The sequence below is a fragment of the Nicotiana attenuata genome, chromosome 8 (genome assembly GCF_001879085.1).
Source record: "Nicotiana attenuata strain UT chromosome 8, NIATTr2, whole genome shotgun sequence".
In the NCBI taxonomy this organism is placed as follows: Eukaryota; Viridiplantae; Streptophyta; class Magnoliopsida; order Solanales; family Solanaceae; genus Nicotiana; species Nicotiana attenuata.
In genome coordinates this window covers 11,862,862-11,879,069 of record NC_031996.1, presented here as the reverse complement: position 1 = coordinate 11,879,069, position 16,208 = coordinate 11,862,862, and the positions used below count along the sequence as shown (strand labels likewise).

The following is a 16,208-nucleotide window of genomic DNA, read 5'->3' as shown; positions in this document are numbered from 1 at the left end:
TATATTATAAATATATTAAATATATATTTTGCTGAAAAAATAAAACTGTCCAACATAAAAATAAAATATTGAAAAGAACTAGCAGAAATCCCCTTTGTATAAATATACTTTGAAGGTATAATTTCATTATAAAACATAGGTATGTTTTTAATTCAAATGTTGTTATGTAATATTTTTGGTATATTATAAGTATAAGTATATATAAATGTTTATATTTATATGTTATATTTTAAAACAGGCATGTTGTATAAAATATTTGCGAAAATTTGTCATATCGATGAGCAATAACAACATATCAAAAAAAAAATTTATTCTTGAACACTTGATCGTGTGGCAGGTGATGATACTATGTAGAATACACTACATTATATATCATTGAAGAATAAAATATATGAGGAGAAAGAAATATTTAGCTTAACTCTTGCGTTGGTAATTTAGTGATGGGAAGAACTTCTACTGAAATAAGGGAAGACCTGGAACTTCTCCCAAGGAGAGAAGAGAAATCTTCTCGGCCGTTATTTTTAAACATAATCCTTTGTTTTTAGGAAGGGTTAGAAAATAAATGTGTTATTAAATACTAGTACTTTATTTATATATGCTGCATTTGTAATAAAATATGCTATTATCGGAATAATTCAAATCTAATAACATTAATATAAATACTATTTTATAAGAGCCCTACAATGTAAGTAATTAAATTCAAAATCATACTCAAATGCACACATTTTGTGATGGAGCTAAGACAAATATTCACAATTTGCTAATGATAAAGATAAATGAATCATAAGTGTAACAAAAAAAAAAGGAAAAAAAATGAACAATTTCACACCGTACCAATTTGCAAATTTATAGCCTGTTTGATCAAGCTACAAAAATCAGTTTATTTTGAGAAGTAATTTTTTCAAAAGTACTTTTGGCGAGAAACAATTTGTGTTTGACTAATTAATTCGACAAACACTTTTCAACGGCAATTAGTGTTTGGTCAAACTTTTAAAAATAATTTCTAATTGTATTTTGTCAAAAGTGCTTTTCAAAAAAATGCTTTCGAATAAAAGCTATTTTTTTTCGATCTTCCAAAATTACTTTGCTTTTCTTCAAAAGTAATTTTTTTTTTATTCCAAAATCTTGGTCAAACGCCTTAATTGTTTTTAAAAAAAAAGTACTTTTTGGACAACCACGAAAAATAAAGGCTTTGGCCAAACATGCTATATTGCTATTAGACATTTTCCCTTTTAGCCTAACAGTTCATAATTGATACTCCAATTTTGTAATCTTTTATACTCCCCCTTTCCTTCCTCGAAGGAAAATTGCCTTCAGAAATCATTCGAGAGAGGAAACAAAATTCACAGAAGCCACAGCGAATCGAAATCTAGATGAAGATGAGCAGTACGCAAGGTCCACATTCTCTGGCCTTTAGGGTCATGCGACTATGTCGACCTTCTCTTCACGTCGAAACTCCGCTCCGTTTCGACCCTACAGATCTCTTGTTCGGCGAAGACCTGTTCGATGATCCTGTTGCCGCTGAGCATCTCCCTCGTCTCCTAGCCGATACCGTCTCCTCCGCTGCCGCCACCACCGCCGGCAATACTTCAGCTGATCCCTCGGATCTGTCTTACCGGAATAGATTCCTTCTTCAGCATCCTTCTGATTCGCTTGGACTCCCTGGCCTCCTACTTCTCCCTCAGTCCTTCGGGTTAGCTTCGTTTTGCTTTATTTGACTAAATTTGGTACACTCATGTCGCGAAACAAATTCAGAATTTAAAGTCAGTGTTGCACTTCTTAATGTATAAGTATAACTATTGCAGTTCTATTTTATAAGACACTTGCTAAAATATACGACAATCAGTGAGCAAGAGTATGAGCTTCAAAGTTCTCTAATGGCGGAAGCTTCTAGAAGAAGAGAAATGAGGAAGGAATGTGTGAGATGAATATGATAACCACCAACTTGATTATACACAGCTAAGAGCTTATATACAAAAGCTAAGCTAAGCTAAGCTAACTGTCTTTCTAACAAAATTGACTAACCCAACTAACTAACTTATACATGTCTTGTCACATAAGAATTAGTTACCTCCAATGAAGCATTGCCACATATACACTCTATGTGAGACCAAAGCTCACAATATTCTCCCTCAAGCTGCCTAGAAGGGTGCAGGATGTTAAGCACACCAAACTTGCCTAGAAGGTATAGAGGTTGAGTCTTACTCAATCCCTTAGTGAGCAAATCTGCCAGCTGATCCTTAGTGTTCACATACACTGACCAGCCATCCTTGATCTTATCTCCAATCAATTTCTACATGTTTGTTGCGCTAATGGAAGATATGATTAGCTGCTATTTGCATAGCAAATTTGCTGTCACTTTGCGCAGTAATAGGAATCTTAATGTCAACCACTAACTCCTTGAACATGCCACTTAACCAAGTGACCTCTGCTACAGCTGAAGCCATGCTTCTATATTCAGCTTCAGCTGAACTACTAGATACTGTTTGCTGTTTTTTTGATTTTCAAGAAATAAGAGAATTACCAAATTTGATCACACACCCTGTAACGGACCTCTTGTATTGGAACAGGCTACCCAATCAGAATCACACCGACAACTCAATTCAGGTACAGGATCTGCTTTCAGCCAAACTCCTTGGTTTGGATCATTTTCAAATACCTGACCACCCTACGTGCAGTTTCCTAGTGTGACCCTTTTGGTCTTTGCATAAACTGACTCAAATTTTGGAAGACATAACTAATATCTGGCCTGGTGATTGTGACATACATTAACTTCCCAATCAATCTTTGATATAAACCAATATCCTTGAGAATCACATCTTCTACATCACAGTTGCTTCATCATATTCTACTGTGGTTAATCTCAAGTTTGTTTCCATGGGAGTAACAACAGGTTTGGCTGTCCCGTTTCAAAAATAAGCTCAAGCGCATACTTTCTCTGATTTAGAATGACCAGACTTAGACCTTAAGACCTCAATGCCCAGAAAATATTTAAGTTCATCTAAATCCTAGAGCTTGAATTTTTGATGCGGCCTAACTGATCAACTCCTCATTACTCTTTGTGATAAGTAAATCATCAACATATACCAGAATCATTACCATTCCTCCTTGTTTCTTCAATGTAAACAGAGAATAGTCATGACTGCTATGAGTGAAACCTGCTGCAAGTAAAACATCTGTCAATTTGATGTTCCACTGCCTTGATGTTCCACTGCCTGGAGGCTTGCTTGAGTCCATACTTAAAGCAACCTATGTATTTCTGCTCTTCCTGCTTCTTAAAGCCTGTTGGCATCTCCATGTACACTTCGACAGGGATCACCTTGTAAAAAAGCATTGTAAACATTTATTTGGTACAAAGTTCAGCCTCTAGAGACAGCCAGTGCTATAACAGATCTCACTGTGACCATCTTGGGCACATGAGAGAAGATGTCATGATAGTCAAGCTCTTCTTGTTGACTATAGCATTTTGCAACTAACCTAGATTTAAATCTTTTAATTCCCCATTGGCTGTACTTAATCTTGTATACCCATTTAGATCCCACGGTCCAAGGCTTAAATTTCCTGTTGCATTGCATTGATCCACCTGGCATCCTTTGCTGCCTATTTGAAGGTCTGTGGCTCTACCAAAGTCTGAGATTTAGCTAGGTAGCTATGATAAGTTGGAGTAGTGTTGTCATCGGGTAGGTAGTTGGCCAAGGGATGTTTGCTAGATACTTTGTTGAGGGCCACATAATCCTTCATCCAAATAGGCTCCTTAGATTCCCTTGTGGATTTTCTAATAAGAGGAGGAACACTTTGTGTTGGTGCTGAAGTGGTTGCTTCCTGTGAATCCTGTTCTTGTAATGACTCTCCACGTAGCATCTCTTCATCTTGAGCTACTGATTCCTGCTCTAGAAACTGACTCCTTATTACTAAGAATGACTAAAGGGGAGAACAAGATTCAGTCATACCTCAAGGATTATATCCATCAAATCAGATACCTGATGATTCAAGGGCAAACTCAAGTTGGTCACTTTTATAGGGAGGCTAATTTTGTTGCGGACTCGCTTGCTAACATTGGAGTGGAGACTAAACATAAGAGATTCTTCACACAAGCTATGGCCTTGCCACGAAAGACTAAAGCTTTATTGAAGAATAATCAAAATGGCTTTATCCGCTTTAGAATCAGGTCCAAGAAGGGGCATTTCATATTTGATAATGTTTAAGACTACTCTCGTTGTATTCACATATAGTTTTCATTTCAAAGCTAGTTCTTTTATCTGTAACATGAGAGGGGAGTCCTCTCTTAGTCTTAGTGAAAATTTAGACTATGCACATAATTATCTTAGAGTCTCAGTCACACTCCATGTATCTCTATAGGCTAAAATTTATGTCCTTCTTTGTGTATTTTTTTGGATTGTCTAAAAAACAGGTAGGGGTAATGGCAAACCCGCCACCACCACAGGGCAACATACTCTGGGATGATGGTTTGAATTTTTTTTTTAGAAAAACCTCAGACTCTGAAGGATGCTCAACAATGTCAAGTGTAACACTGTCAATTGTAACTGGTTGCAATTTAGCATCCTAGATGCTCAAATCATGAACACCAGGAACTATTGAATGTACAAAGTTTTGAATTTTAGTAAAAGGAAACTCTGATTCCCTGAATACCACATCTCTATTTACAAAGAATTGCTTGGTGGCTAGTTCCATCAACAAATATCCCTTCCGTCTCTCAGAATATCCCATAAGGACTGCAAGTCATGATCTTGCAACAAACTTGTCACCTTTAGGCACAACACTTGCATAGCAGAGACATCTTATCACCTTCAAGTGAGCTAGAGATGAAGATTTAGAATGCAACATTTCAAAAGGACTCTTCCCTTTGATGGCTGAAGATGGTGTTCTGTTGATCAAATATACTGCAGCAATCACAAACACCCTAATATTTGAGTGGCATCTTGGACTGAAATCTTAATGCTCTTGCTACATCTAAAATATGTGTATGCTTTCCCTCCACAACTCCATTTTATTGTGGAGTATGAGTGCAACTGCTTTGGTGTATTATCTCAAGACTCCGCAAAAATTCATTACATTGAGAGTTAAAGAATTTTGTTCCATTGTCTGACCTTGGAGTCTTCACCATTGTCCCAAATTGATTCTTTATCATCAGCAAAAAGTTTTTAATTGCTACTATGGCTTCAGATTTGAGTTGCAACATATACACCCATGTATATCTACTGAAGTCATCCACAACAGTCAAGAAATAGTATTTCTTATCAAATGTAGCAACTTTATAAGGTCCTCAAAGATCCATATGAACAAAAGAAAAGGGAAATTCAGCTCTGGAACTACTAGTAGGAAACCTAGTCTGTTTTGCTGATGGACAGATTGGACATTTATTCAACAAATCGTTATCTAGTGAGTGGAGAAGATTGCAGATTATGGCACATTTATTCAATAAATCATTATGGTACAGAACTTCCTAGGCTCATAGTCTTCATAACAATACCTGAAGGATGACCAAGCCTCATGTGCCATAATCTGCAATCTTCTCCGCTCACATTTGCAGCCCGTCGATGTGTTTTGGCTTTATTATTGTCTCCTGCTTCCTTGTATATGCACGTATTTGCATTCTCCTTACCAATATCCCCTTCACCCTGCTAATGTAGAGATCCTGAAACAAAACAAAGTCAGAGAAAAAATTTATTGAACAGGAGAGTTCTCTGGTTAGTTTGAGGCTGAGAACATGTTGAATTTGGGGTCAGGTACAAATAGCACATTGTTTACACCTTCAGTTCCAAATAGAAGTGCTTGACCAATACATGAAGTTTCAACTTATCCCTGTGGGCAAATGGACTTTATCTTTAGATGGCCTCTTAGCATTTTTTTTGATAAGGTAAATTGTATTAATCAAAAGGGAGAAAAAACTCCCGTATACAAGAAGTATACCAAAAAGTAGAGAATTTACATCAAAACATGATTCTCTACAAAAGACGCCCAATCTTCTATACAAGTAGCGGCTATATGAGTGCACCAAAACGCGATCAAAGATAAAAGACTATTCTTAAGATGTGAAAAAAGAGACAACAAATGTCAGAAAAATTTAGGGGGATTGGGTGGCCAAAAGTAACTCAACCAAAGTCTTATGGGGGATTGGGTATCAGGAATCTTAGGCTTCACAACAAATGTATGCTAATGAAATGGCTATGGAGGTATGGACAAACTGAAGCAGGTTACTGGAAGGAGATCATTGACGCCAAATATGGAATTCAGAATCACTGGATCCCCAAGAAAAGTCCAGCACCTCATGGAGTGGGTTTATGGAAACACATCAACAGCTTTCAAAATGATTTCTTTCAGAATACATCATTCAAAGTTGGTAGTGGTGTTCATGTGAAATTCTGGAAAGACATATGGCTTGGTAATACAACATTAAAGGATTCATACCTAGGTCTGTTCCTAATAGCCTGCATTCAAGACTCAAATATTGCTCAAAACAGAGAGAACAACATTTGGAATCCAGTGTTTAGAAGAAATCTTCAGGATTGGGAAATCAATGACTTACTTGCTCTCTTAGCCACACTGGGAGATTTCATCACGGAAGATCAACAACCAGACAGAATCATCTGGGGGAATTCAAAAGAAGGAAAGTACACAGTCAAAGAGGGCTACAACCTTATCTGCTTACATAATGGAATACTAGAGGATTGGCCCTGGAAACATGTCTGGAGGACCAGAATGCCACTCAAAGTAGCATGCCTCACATGGACTGCCCTCAATGAAGCTGTTTTAACACAGGACAATCTTAGTAGAAGGAGCATTACTTTAGTCAACAAATGTTATATGTGCCAACAGAGATCAGAAAGTGTTAACCATCTGTTTCTTCATTGCCCAATCACCACTAATATTTGGAACTTCTTCCTATCCATTTTTGGTATAACTTGGATCATGCCTCACGCCATCAAGGAAGCCTATATTAGCTGGATTTTTTTGGAGAGTTGACAAAGCCATCAAAAGAATATGGAGAATGATCCCAACAGTCATATTTTGGATTGTTTGGAAGGAAAGAAATGGCATATGTTTTGATGGAATATCAACTCCAACACATTCCCTAAAGGCTAGATGTTTAGTTAGTTTGTTCAGTTGGAACTTTCTTTCCCCTGTTAATACCGTTGACACTTTTTTGGATTTTGTTAGCTCCCTGGTTCTAGCATAGGTACTCTTGTACTAGAGCTTACAATGTTTTTTGTCTTTTGTACGGGAGCTAACATAATTTCTGTTCTTGTAATTTGGCATCTTCCTGATGCCCTTTCAATGATATTATCTTACTTCATAAAAAAAAGATGTGAAAAAGGAGACTCAATCCCCTCAAAAGCTCTCCTATTTCTCTCCCCCCAAACTATTCACATGAGAGCTAACGGGGCGAACTTCCACGCCTTTTGCTTTCTTCTTCTACGAAAACCGGCCCAGTTATATAACATTTTCTTTACAGTGCTTGGCATCACCCATTGAACACCAAAAAGATTCAGGATTACCCTCCACAAACCCGAGGACACAGGGCAATGCAACAAAAGATGATCAACTTCTTCCCCTGAGCTTTTACACATGTAGCACCAACTAACAAGTGTAATTCCTCTCTTTCGCAGATTTTCAGTAGTCAAGATCACTCCCCTCGCCGCTAACCATGCAAAAAAGCACACCTTCGTGGGCGCTAGGAATCCAGATCGAGTGTGGAAAAGTGGCCTCCTCTCTCACCAACATACTCTGGTAAAAGGACTTTACGGTGAACAAACCATCGCCACGCAACCCCCATCTACAAGAATCACAAGATGACTGGGGCCTGTCTTGCCCATATAGCAGTGCCAACAAATCTTGGAGCTCCGCAATCTCCCAATCTTGCATGTTCCTTCTAAATGGGAGGTCCCATACTACCCCCCTTCATGCTCCTTGCGAATCTGTTGGACCATCAATTCCTTCTGATTTGAAACTCTGAAGACGTGGGAGAAAGAGACCCTAAGAGTATCCTCTCCACACCACCTGTGATTCCAAAAGCTGATTCTCTCCTTCCATCTCCCACCTTGTAAGTGATGTTGCTATTGAAGGCTTCCTAATTCTTCATGATGCTCCTCCACATGCACACCCGAAAGGTGTTGTGATTGCCTTGGTCCTCCAACCCCCTCCCGTGGAATCGTACTTTTCTAATATGACCTCCCTCCATAGAGCATGCTCTTCTACCCCGAATCTCCACAGCCACTTCCCCAACAAAGCTCTTTTGAATACCCTAAGATCTTTTACTCCAAGTCCACCCCACTTCTTTGGGGAAGTGACTGTCTGCCAATTCAGTAGATGAAACTTTCTAGTTCCATCTGCCGCATCCAAAAGAAAATTCCTTTGAAGCCGCTCCAGTTTTTCTGTGATACTCACAGGAGCTTGCAACAGGAACAAGTAATAGGTGAGCATACTCGATAAAGTGCTTTTAATAAGCACTTCCTTACCACCTTTTGACAAGTACCATTTCTGCCAGCCTCCTAATGGCCTCTTAGCATTAGGATCATCTTTTAGCTATTTCTCAGCTGTTGTTGTATGATGAGTTGTACGAGTCTACAATCTAGTCATTTGCAAGAGTGTGTGACGTTAGACAAGTAGCGGTACCTGTCATGTTAGCCTGACTGTCAGTGGTCTTCTTGTTTAGCAAACCTAGGATTTGCCTGTATTGGTCCTCAATGAAATATGGTTCCTTACCAACAAAAGTGTTCTGCAGGTCATTGGTTGAATAGCCCTGTGATTGAATATAAACATTTCTACATATATTGTTGACAACATTGAAGGATTATTGAGTACCCCGACCAAATTTGCCCTCTAAAATTATCATTGCCACGACCATATTGACCTCCAGAATTACCAGAACCAAATTTCTTCTTTCCCTTAAATTCCTCAGGATAACCAATAATTTTATAACAATTTTCCTTTATGTGGCCCTTAAGTCCATAATCTTCACACTATAGGAAAGGGTTTTTATCTGTGTAACCTTGACCTTTACCAACCTGCATAGCAATTGGATCATTTTTCTCATTCACTGAGCCTAGACCAGGAGAGTGTTGTGATTCGTCCTTGATAACCATAGATATGCTTGATTAACAGAAGGAACATTGGATTTCAAGAGAATTTGTCTTCTAGCTTCTAGAATCATTTAAACCACTAAGGAATTGTAATAGCCTTTGCTGCTGAAGATGTTCAACGTAATCCTTCGAATTTGGAGCAGGCACTAAGGCATCATATTCATTCCAAAGACTCTTCTACTTAGTGAAATAGGTGGAAACAGAATCAATACCATGTGACAGAGTGGCAATAGCTCTGTGCAATTGGAAGATTCTCATGGGATTCACCTTGTCAAATCGCTCTCTCAAATCTTCCCACACAAGATGTGCATTAGAAGCATACACAATTCCACTGAGGAGTTCTGTGGACACCGTGTTCATCAGCCACGAAAGGGCAATCGCATTACAAGTTTTCCATTGCTCATGCAACTCTGCCTTACATGACTCATTTGTGCAGGTGCAAGTTAAAAAACCCTAACTTCCTCTTCCCTAAAAGGGCAATCTTCATTGTCCTGTTCCAAAGCCCATAGTTCTCAGATCCTGTAAGCTTAACAGGGATTAGAACAACGCCCGGAGTATCTGATGCACCAAGGTATAGTGGATGTGTGTACAAAATTGTTGATCCTGCCATTGACAAACTGAAAAAACAGGAAATAAAGGCAATGTTCGGAATCGATGAAATCTGAAGAAGAAACTTAATTCGCGTATACTACCAGCACCATGCTGAAATATATGACAATCATTGAGCAAGAGCATGAGCTTCAAAGCTCTCTAATGGCGGAAGCTTCGAGAAGAAGAGAAATGAGGAATGTGTGAGATGAAAATGATAACCACCAACTTGATTATACACCGCTAAGAGCTTATATACAAAAGCTAAGCTAAGCTACCTGTCTTTCTAACAAACTGACTAACCCACCTAACTAACTTATACAAATCTGTCACATAAGAATTAGTCACCACCAATGAAGCATTGCCATGTATACACTCTATATGAGACCACAACTCACAATAACACTATAACTATTTGGATCGTCGAATAGTCTCTTATTGTAATTTTATAACATTTTCTACTATTCTTAATTACAAAAATTGTAACTTATAGTACTCCATTTGTTTCAATTTATATGATGATGTTTTACTGACCATCAAGTTTAAGAAAAAAAATAGTAAAACTTTTGAAATTTGTGATTTAACACAAGCTTTAGAAAGAAATTCATGTGGCTCTAAATCATCTCATTAAGGATAAAATGAGAAATTTAAAGTTAAATTGTTTCGGACAGACTAAAAAGTAAAGAGCGTCACATAAATTAGAACATAGGAAGTAACATTCTAAAATACATTTTAATACAAATAACTTAAAAATACTATTCTACTTTTGAGCAGTCTTTGAATGTGGAGATTTTATTTTTACAAAATAAAGGAATTGATGTTCAAATTGAGATAAAATTGAATGGTTTGACCCTTGTAGTATGATATCAGTTGTTTTTGAAATGGAGTATATTTTGTTAACATTTTTCTTTGAATTTTCTATATACATATATTCAAACAGTAGATAATGAGTGATGTGCAATCACTGCTTATATGTTGGATGTTGTGATTAGTTATTTTTCTTTTCCCCTTGTTAAATTTATAATCTTGCAGGGCGATATATTTGGGAGAGACATTCTGCAGTTATATAAGCATTAATAACAGCTCCAACTTTGAAGTTAGAGATGTTACCATCAAGGTGATTTGCTCGCTTAGCTGATTACTATGAGAAGCTACTGTAAATAGTGATAGAGATGTTGTGGATTATTCAACTTGTTGATAAGCAAGATCCTTACAATTTTGTCCGAGGGCATAAATTTGTAAGGTGGCAAGGCTGAATACGTGCTCTTTGGCAAAAGTATTAAATGAAGTTTGGTGCTGTACATTAGCCGGGGGTTTACTTCTCTATCCTAGAAAATAAAATTGATAAAAAAAAGTTTTTTCCTTGGTTTACCCTGTTTGAGTGCTTACTGCATTTTAGTGCTCAAGTATGATCAACTTTTCGAAAAACTACACAAATATAACCAAATAGTTTTTCTACTTTAGCTAATTGTCTGAAAGAATGATGTGCTTCTGGTGTAGAAAATTTCTTTGGAAAAATAGTAAATGGAGAATAGTAGTGTCATCGCAATCTTCTGGTCATAGAGTTGCATTTTCCATATTTAGGAATGTGCACGCGTAGAGGACATTCTTGACTAAGTAGATATATAGACAACAGGCTATTGCATTCTGTATATGTGTGGCCTTTATGCTCTTGTATTGATCATTTTGGCTAAACTAAGCTACTTATTGAAAGCCGTTAGTCAAGCTTTCATATTTTTTGGAAAGTATGGTCCAAATGTATCTTACACCCACCGTCAAAATGTATCTTACACTGAAGAAAATGAATTTGCTCAATGGGCATATTTGAGTCTCTGTGTGAGTGTACGGACAATGGAATGTCTCTTAAGCATGGCTTATGAAACTTCAGTTTCTATTATTTGATATGCTGCAATTTTGCTACCGTGTGTCTGGTATAAAGTGCTTTCATAGGTAATTATCAAATGAATATAAAAAGCCTAGGAATCGTTTCGTGAAAAGGGTGAGATAAATATCTACCTGGACAATTTAGACCTCAAGCATCTCTGATTGAGAGTCAAGTACAGGGATCTTGTTTTTCATATTATCAGTTTTGTAAGCTGCTAGAAACTTTCTAACCTTTTGAATTCTTATCTCTTGGCTCTACGAACTGCTTTATAGAAGTGATTTAATTTTCTACAGGCAGAAATCCAAACAGAGAGGCAGAGGATACTTCTTTTAGATACTTCTAAATCACCTGTGGAATCAATACGTGCTGGAGGGAGATATGACTTCATTGTGGAACATGATGTGAAAGAACTTGGTGCACACACGTAAGTTTCATGATAAAATTTGTGTTCTATGTTGATAGGAACCTTCTATCAATTTGATAGTTCACTTATTCAATTGCTTCACTTTTTAGGTTGGTATGCACTGCTCTTTATAGCGACAATGATGGTGAGCGTAAATATCTTCCACAATATTTCAAATTTATGGTCGCAAACCCACTTTCTGTTAGAACAAAGGTACATCCAAAAACCTGTGTTGTGTTAGCAATTTTATTCTGATAGGATTCTATATGCTTTACATCCTATGCATTGGCACAGTTCTTTACTATATTTTTCTGCTATTCTAATATATATCATATTTGCTTCTTTATTGTTGATTTATTTCTCGAGTCTGGACGTGCTTTTTCAAGATAATAACTGTTGTTTGTTTCTGCAGGTTCGCGTTGTTAAGGTAGGTTGGTTCAAGCTCATTGAGTGTAAGTTCATTATCTTGCGTTCATACTGGTAGGCTGAATATCTTAGGAAAATAGGTCAAGAAAAGTCAGTTTTGCAGTTATTATTTCAATTTCAATCATTGGGATGTCTCAGTTAAGGCCAATTTGTGATAACATAGCATCTAACTTACCACTTTCATAAATCTGCAACATACTGCCACCAATCTCATTTGCTTATATGGAATGTCAGTTATTTCTACTCATTTGGGCAGTTTTCTGTCCCTAAAAGGATAATGTGAGATCGCATTTGATTTCTAATATTACAAACCATCTTGTCTCTTGAGAATGATCTACCAGAAGCAGCAATATCAGCTTCTGCATTTCTAATACTTTTCCTGTTCATGACAGTAAAGTCTTTTTCCATCCCAGGAAACTACCTTTTTGGAGGCTAGCATAGAGAATCATACAAAATCTAATCTCTATATGGACCAAGTTGATTTTGAGCCAGCTCAGCATTGGAGTGCTACAGTACTAAGAGGTGTTGATCATCAACCAGAGAGCAGACAGCCAATGAGGTTGACTAATAGATTTTTTCTTTTTTACAATGGGAATTGCTGCTTTATTTTGGTTTTAAATGTTGATGTGATCACCAGTTGGTGTTAGCATTCACCTTTGTTCCCTTGACTAGCCTTTGCTGATATATTTTGATCTGCCAGTGATGTATTTAAGCCCCCTGTTCTCTTAAGATCTGGAGGCGGGGTCCATAATTTCCTCTACCAATTGAAATTATCATCCGATGGCTCTTCATTGCCAAAGGTGGAGGGAAGTAATGTCTTGGGCAAACTCCAGATTACTTGGCGCACAAATTTGGGAGAACCTGGACGCCTTCAGACACAACAAATTCTTGGAAGTGTAAGTCAAATGATTTCTAATGATGAATTTTTATGCGCTCTTAAGGTATTTGTTTCTTACCTTGCAGCCTATTGCTCATAAAGACATTGAGCTAAGAGCAGTGGAAGTGCCATCCATTATCATGCTGGAGAAACCTTTCGTAGTAAGTCTGCGTTTACATTACTACAACGCATTTCTCTTTACACAGTGTGTTAATTGCTGCTTAAACTAGTGGATTTGTGATTATTACACGAGTCCTTTTATCTACAGTATTGGTGAGGAAGTTTGTCCATTTGAATTGAATTTGCTTCTGTTCTGTCTTCCGCTTGCAATTTGTCTGTCATGAAACTGGATGTCTTTGTGGGCACTTCTGTAGGTACGGTTGAATCTCGCAAACCAGACAGACAGGTTGCTGGGCCCTTTTGAAGTTTGGGTGTCACAAAATGAATCACTCGATGAGAAGGCTGTTATGGTTAATGGTCTTCTAACAATGGTGAGACACTGAAATGGCTTCTGCACGAGCTGATGAGCTTAAACCTCTCCTACAATTGATGAAATTCCCTTCTTTTTATTGAAGCTCTTGTTTGGTGCATGCGTTTTTGTTAATCTTGCACTTTGATTGTGTCATATTGTTCTGTTACTAATTGTCATACTCATTCTTAGCACTGATTGTGTCATATTGTTAATCTTGCACTTTGATGTGCAAGTTCAATTCTCTATCATAATTTCTACTTCATCTACGAGTATACTTTCAGCTAATCTTTTCTCTTTGTAGTGTTGGGCATATGATTGCAGCTGTTTTTTCTCCTCTTGTCGATTCTAAACTTCTCTGCGGGTACTGGATCCCTAACTCTGTCTTCCTTGAACAGCATTTGGCGCAGGTGGAAGCATTTAGCTCTTCAGAATTCCAGTTGGTGAGGATAATCTTCTATTTAATATTGTAAAGTGGATAGCTCGAATGCACATTTTATTGGATACATAATTTTAGTCATTGGTGACTGATCTCATTGAACTGTTGATAACAATGTTCTATATCCTAATAGCTTCAAGAGTGAAGTTTTTTTTGTTTTGATAAAGTAAGCTGTTTCATAGATTGTCATCAAGAAGATGCAGAGATTTCAAAAGTAGATATGGTAGCTCCATAACAAAATGTAGCTTCAAGAGATAGTTATGTTAATTGCAATTGTTTATTTGATTATTCAGTTGTTTAACATCATAAAAATGAATTTTGGTGCACTTTCCCATGTAGAACCTGATTGCTGTGAAGCATGGGGTACAGAAAATCACAGGCATTACAGTGTTTGACACGCGTGAGAAGAAAACATATGATTCTTTGCTGGAGTTGGAGGTTAGTTTCAGTTTCAGCTCACAGCACAGTTGATATGGAGGATAATGCTTCTTTTCAATTTCATTCTGTTTTAGTTACTCCATTTTCTTATTGTAGAACGCGGTTGCACCCTTCTAAGACTTGATTGTCCCCACATCTTCTTTGGTTTAAGTGTTGACCTATCTTCAGTACAGATCCTGTATATTCTCATGCCACATGGCATTGATAAGACCAGTTTTTCTACCGGCAAATATGTTGCAAAAATCCAAAGCAGGGGTGGATGTAGAGGGGAAGATACGGGTTCATCTGATAGCTTTGGCTCGAACGTTGTATATATGTTAAAAATTTTGCTTAATTAGTACAAATGATTGATTACGAACCTAGTAAATCAATGAGTTGTGGTAGATCCACCTGTGATCTGAAGTATGAGATGGCCTCATATTGATCAATGACCTCATCCTTAACTATTCATCCTTCTTTTGCAGTCCAAAAATAGCAGCCCAAAAATAGAACTCACTAGATACATGCACAGGAATCTGTTGTCATATACATGTTCGAAAAACTTTTCAAAATTCTGGATGTCGTCTTATGCCATAACCTTGTATATAGTTTTCATTTACCTCTTTGTTTTAACATTGTGTTATGGAGTAAGTGCATAGAATTTTGTTCTTCATGATGCTGCAGGTATTTATCGATTCACAGTAGGTGCTTGAGCCAGATGTGGTTGCAAAATAATAGGAAGGCTGATCTGATTGAGGTTGGAGTTTCTGTTGGTTGAGAGTTTTTACAACTCGGAACGTCAAAGTTGAGATCTAGCCAGTTCATTGTCAAAGGAATTCTCGTCGTCCAAACAGATGAGAAGGACACTTGACCGTTGAATGGTCCCAATGGATCTTAGCATTCATCCAGAAGATCTTAAAATGATGTAACATGTGTTTTTCTCGATCAATCGGCAGTGTACACTAGCTAGCACATGTTATTTTCTTAGTATATAGTTTTGTGCCTGTCCTACTCTACCAATGTGCTACAATTTCTGATGAAGATCATTTTCTTTGGTCTTGCCTTTGTCCATGTTCTTGTGTTGATTAGCAGTTTTTAACTTCGCTTTGTTGGCTATATTAAAAATGAAAAGAGGTTGAGAATGGTTTTGAGTTACAACTCCTTTCTCCTTTACAAGGGATTTGTTACTCAGTCTTAGGAAGAGAATAAGGGCTCGTTTGGTACGAAGGATAAGGGGTAATTAATCGCGGGACTAAATTTGAGATGAGTTTATTTCACATTTGCTTGGGATAAAATAGTGGTATAGCTAATCTTTGGATTAGTTATCTCAGGATTGTAGTATTTTTTTCATCACTACGGGAGGGTGCAATAACAATCTAATAATTAATTCTGGGATAACTTGTTTCCAACCAAACGACTCCAAAGAGATGTTCCTATAATCCTATTTGGTTATGCTCGAGATAGATTGCAGAAAAAGGTTACAATGTCGGCAATATAATTAAATTTTCAAAGGTGGTAAAGCTATTTTTAGCAATTCCGACTTATGTGATTTTTTATTTCAACTCCATCATTATATTTTTGAAAAAATTACATCAATAAAGGG

At 37.2% G+C, this 16,208-nt stretch overlaps 1 protein-coding gene across 2 annotated transcripts; it reads left to right on the top strand.

Annotated features, from left to right (window-relative positions):
• Nucleotides 1,224-15,674, top strand: LOC109230918 (trafficking protein particle complex subunit 13). Of its 2 annotated transcripts, XM_019396404.1 has the most exons (12): nucleotides 1,225-1,693; nucleotides 10,722-10,806; nucleotides 11,868-11,998; nucleotides 12,088-12,190; nucleotides 12,390-12,404; nucleotides 12,817-12,962; nucleotides 13,104-13,299; nucleotides 13,367-13,441; nucleotides 13,655-13,771; nucleotides 14,148-14,192; nucleotides 14,528-14,626; nucleotides 15,290-15,674. In XM_019396404.1, the coding sequence occupies exons 1-12, from the start codon at nucleotides 1,374-1,376 to the stop codon at nucleotides 15,308-15,310; spliced, it is 1,353 nt and encodes a 450-aa protein (XP_019251949.1). In that variant the 5' UTR covers nucleotides 1,225-1,373; the 3' UTR covers nucleotides 15,311-15,674. The 2 variants fall into 2 exon arrangements, with proteins under 2 accessions (XP_019251950.1, XP_019251949.1); XM_019396405.1 differs by lacking the exons at nucleotides 14,148-14,192; nucleotides 14,528-14,626; nucleotides 15,290-15,674 and adding an exon at nucleotides 14,054-14,141 and having other exon boundaries at nucleotides 1,224-1,693.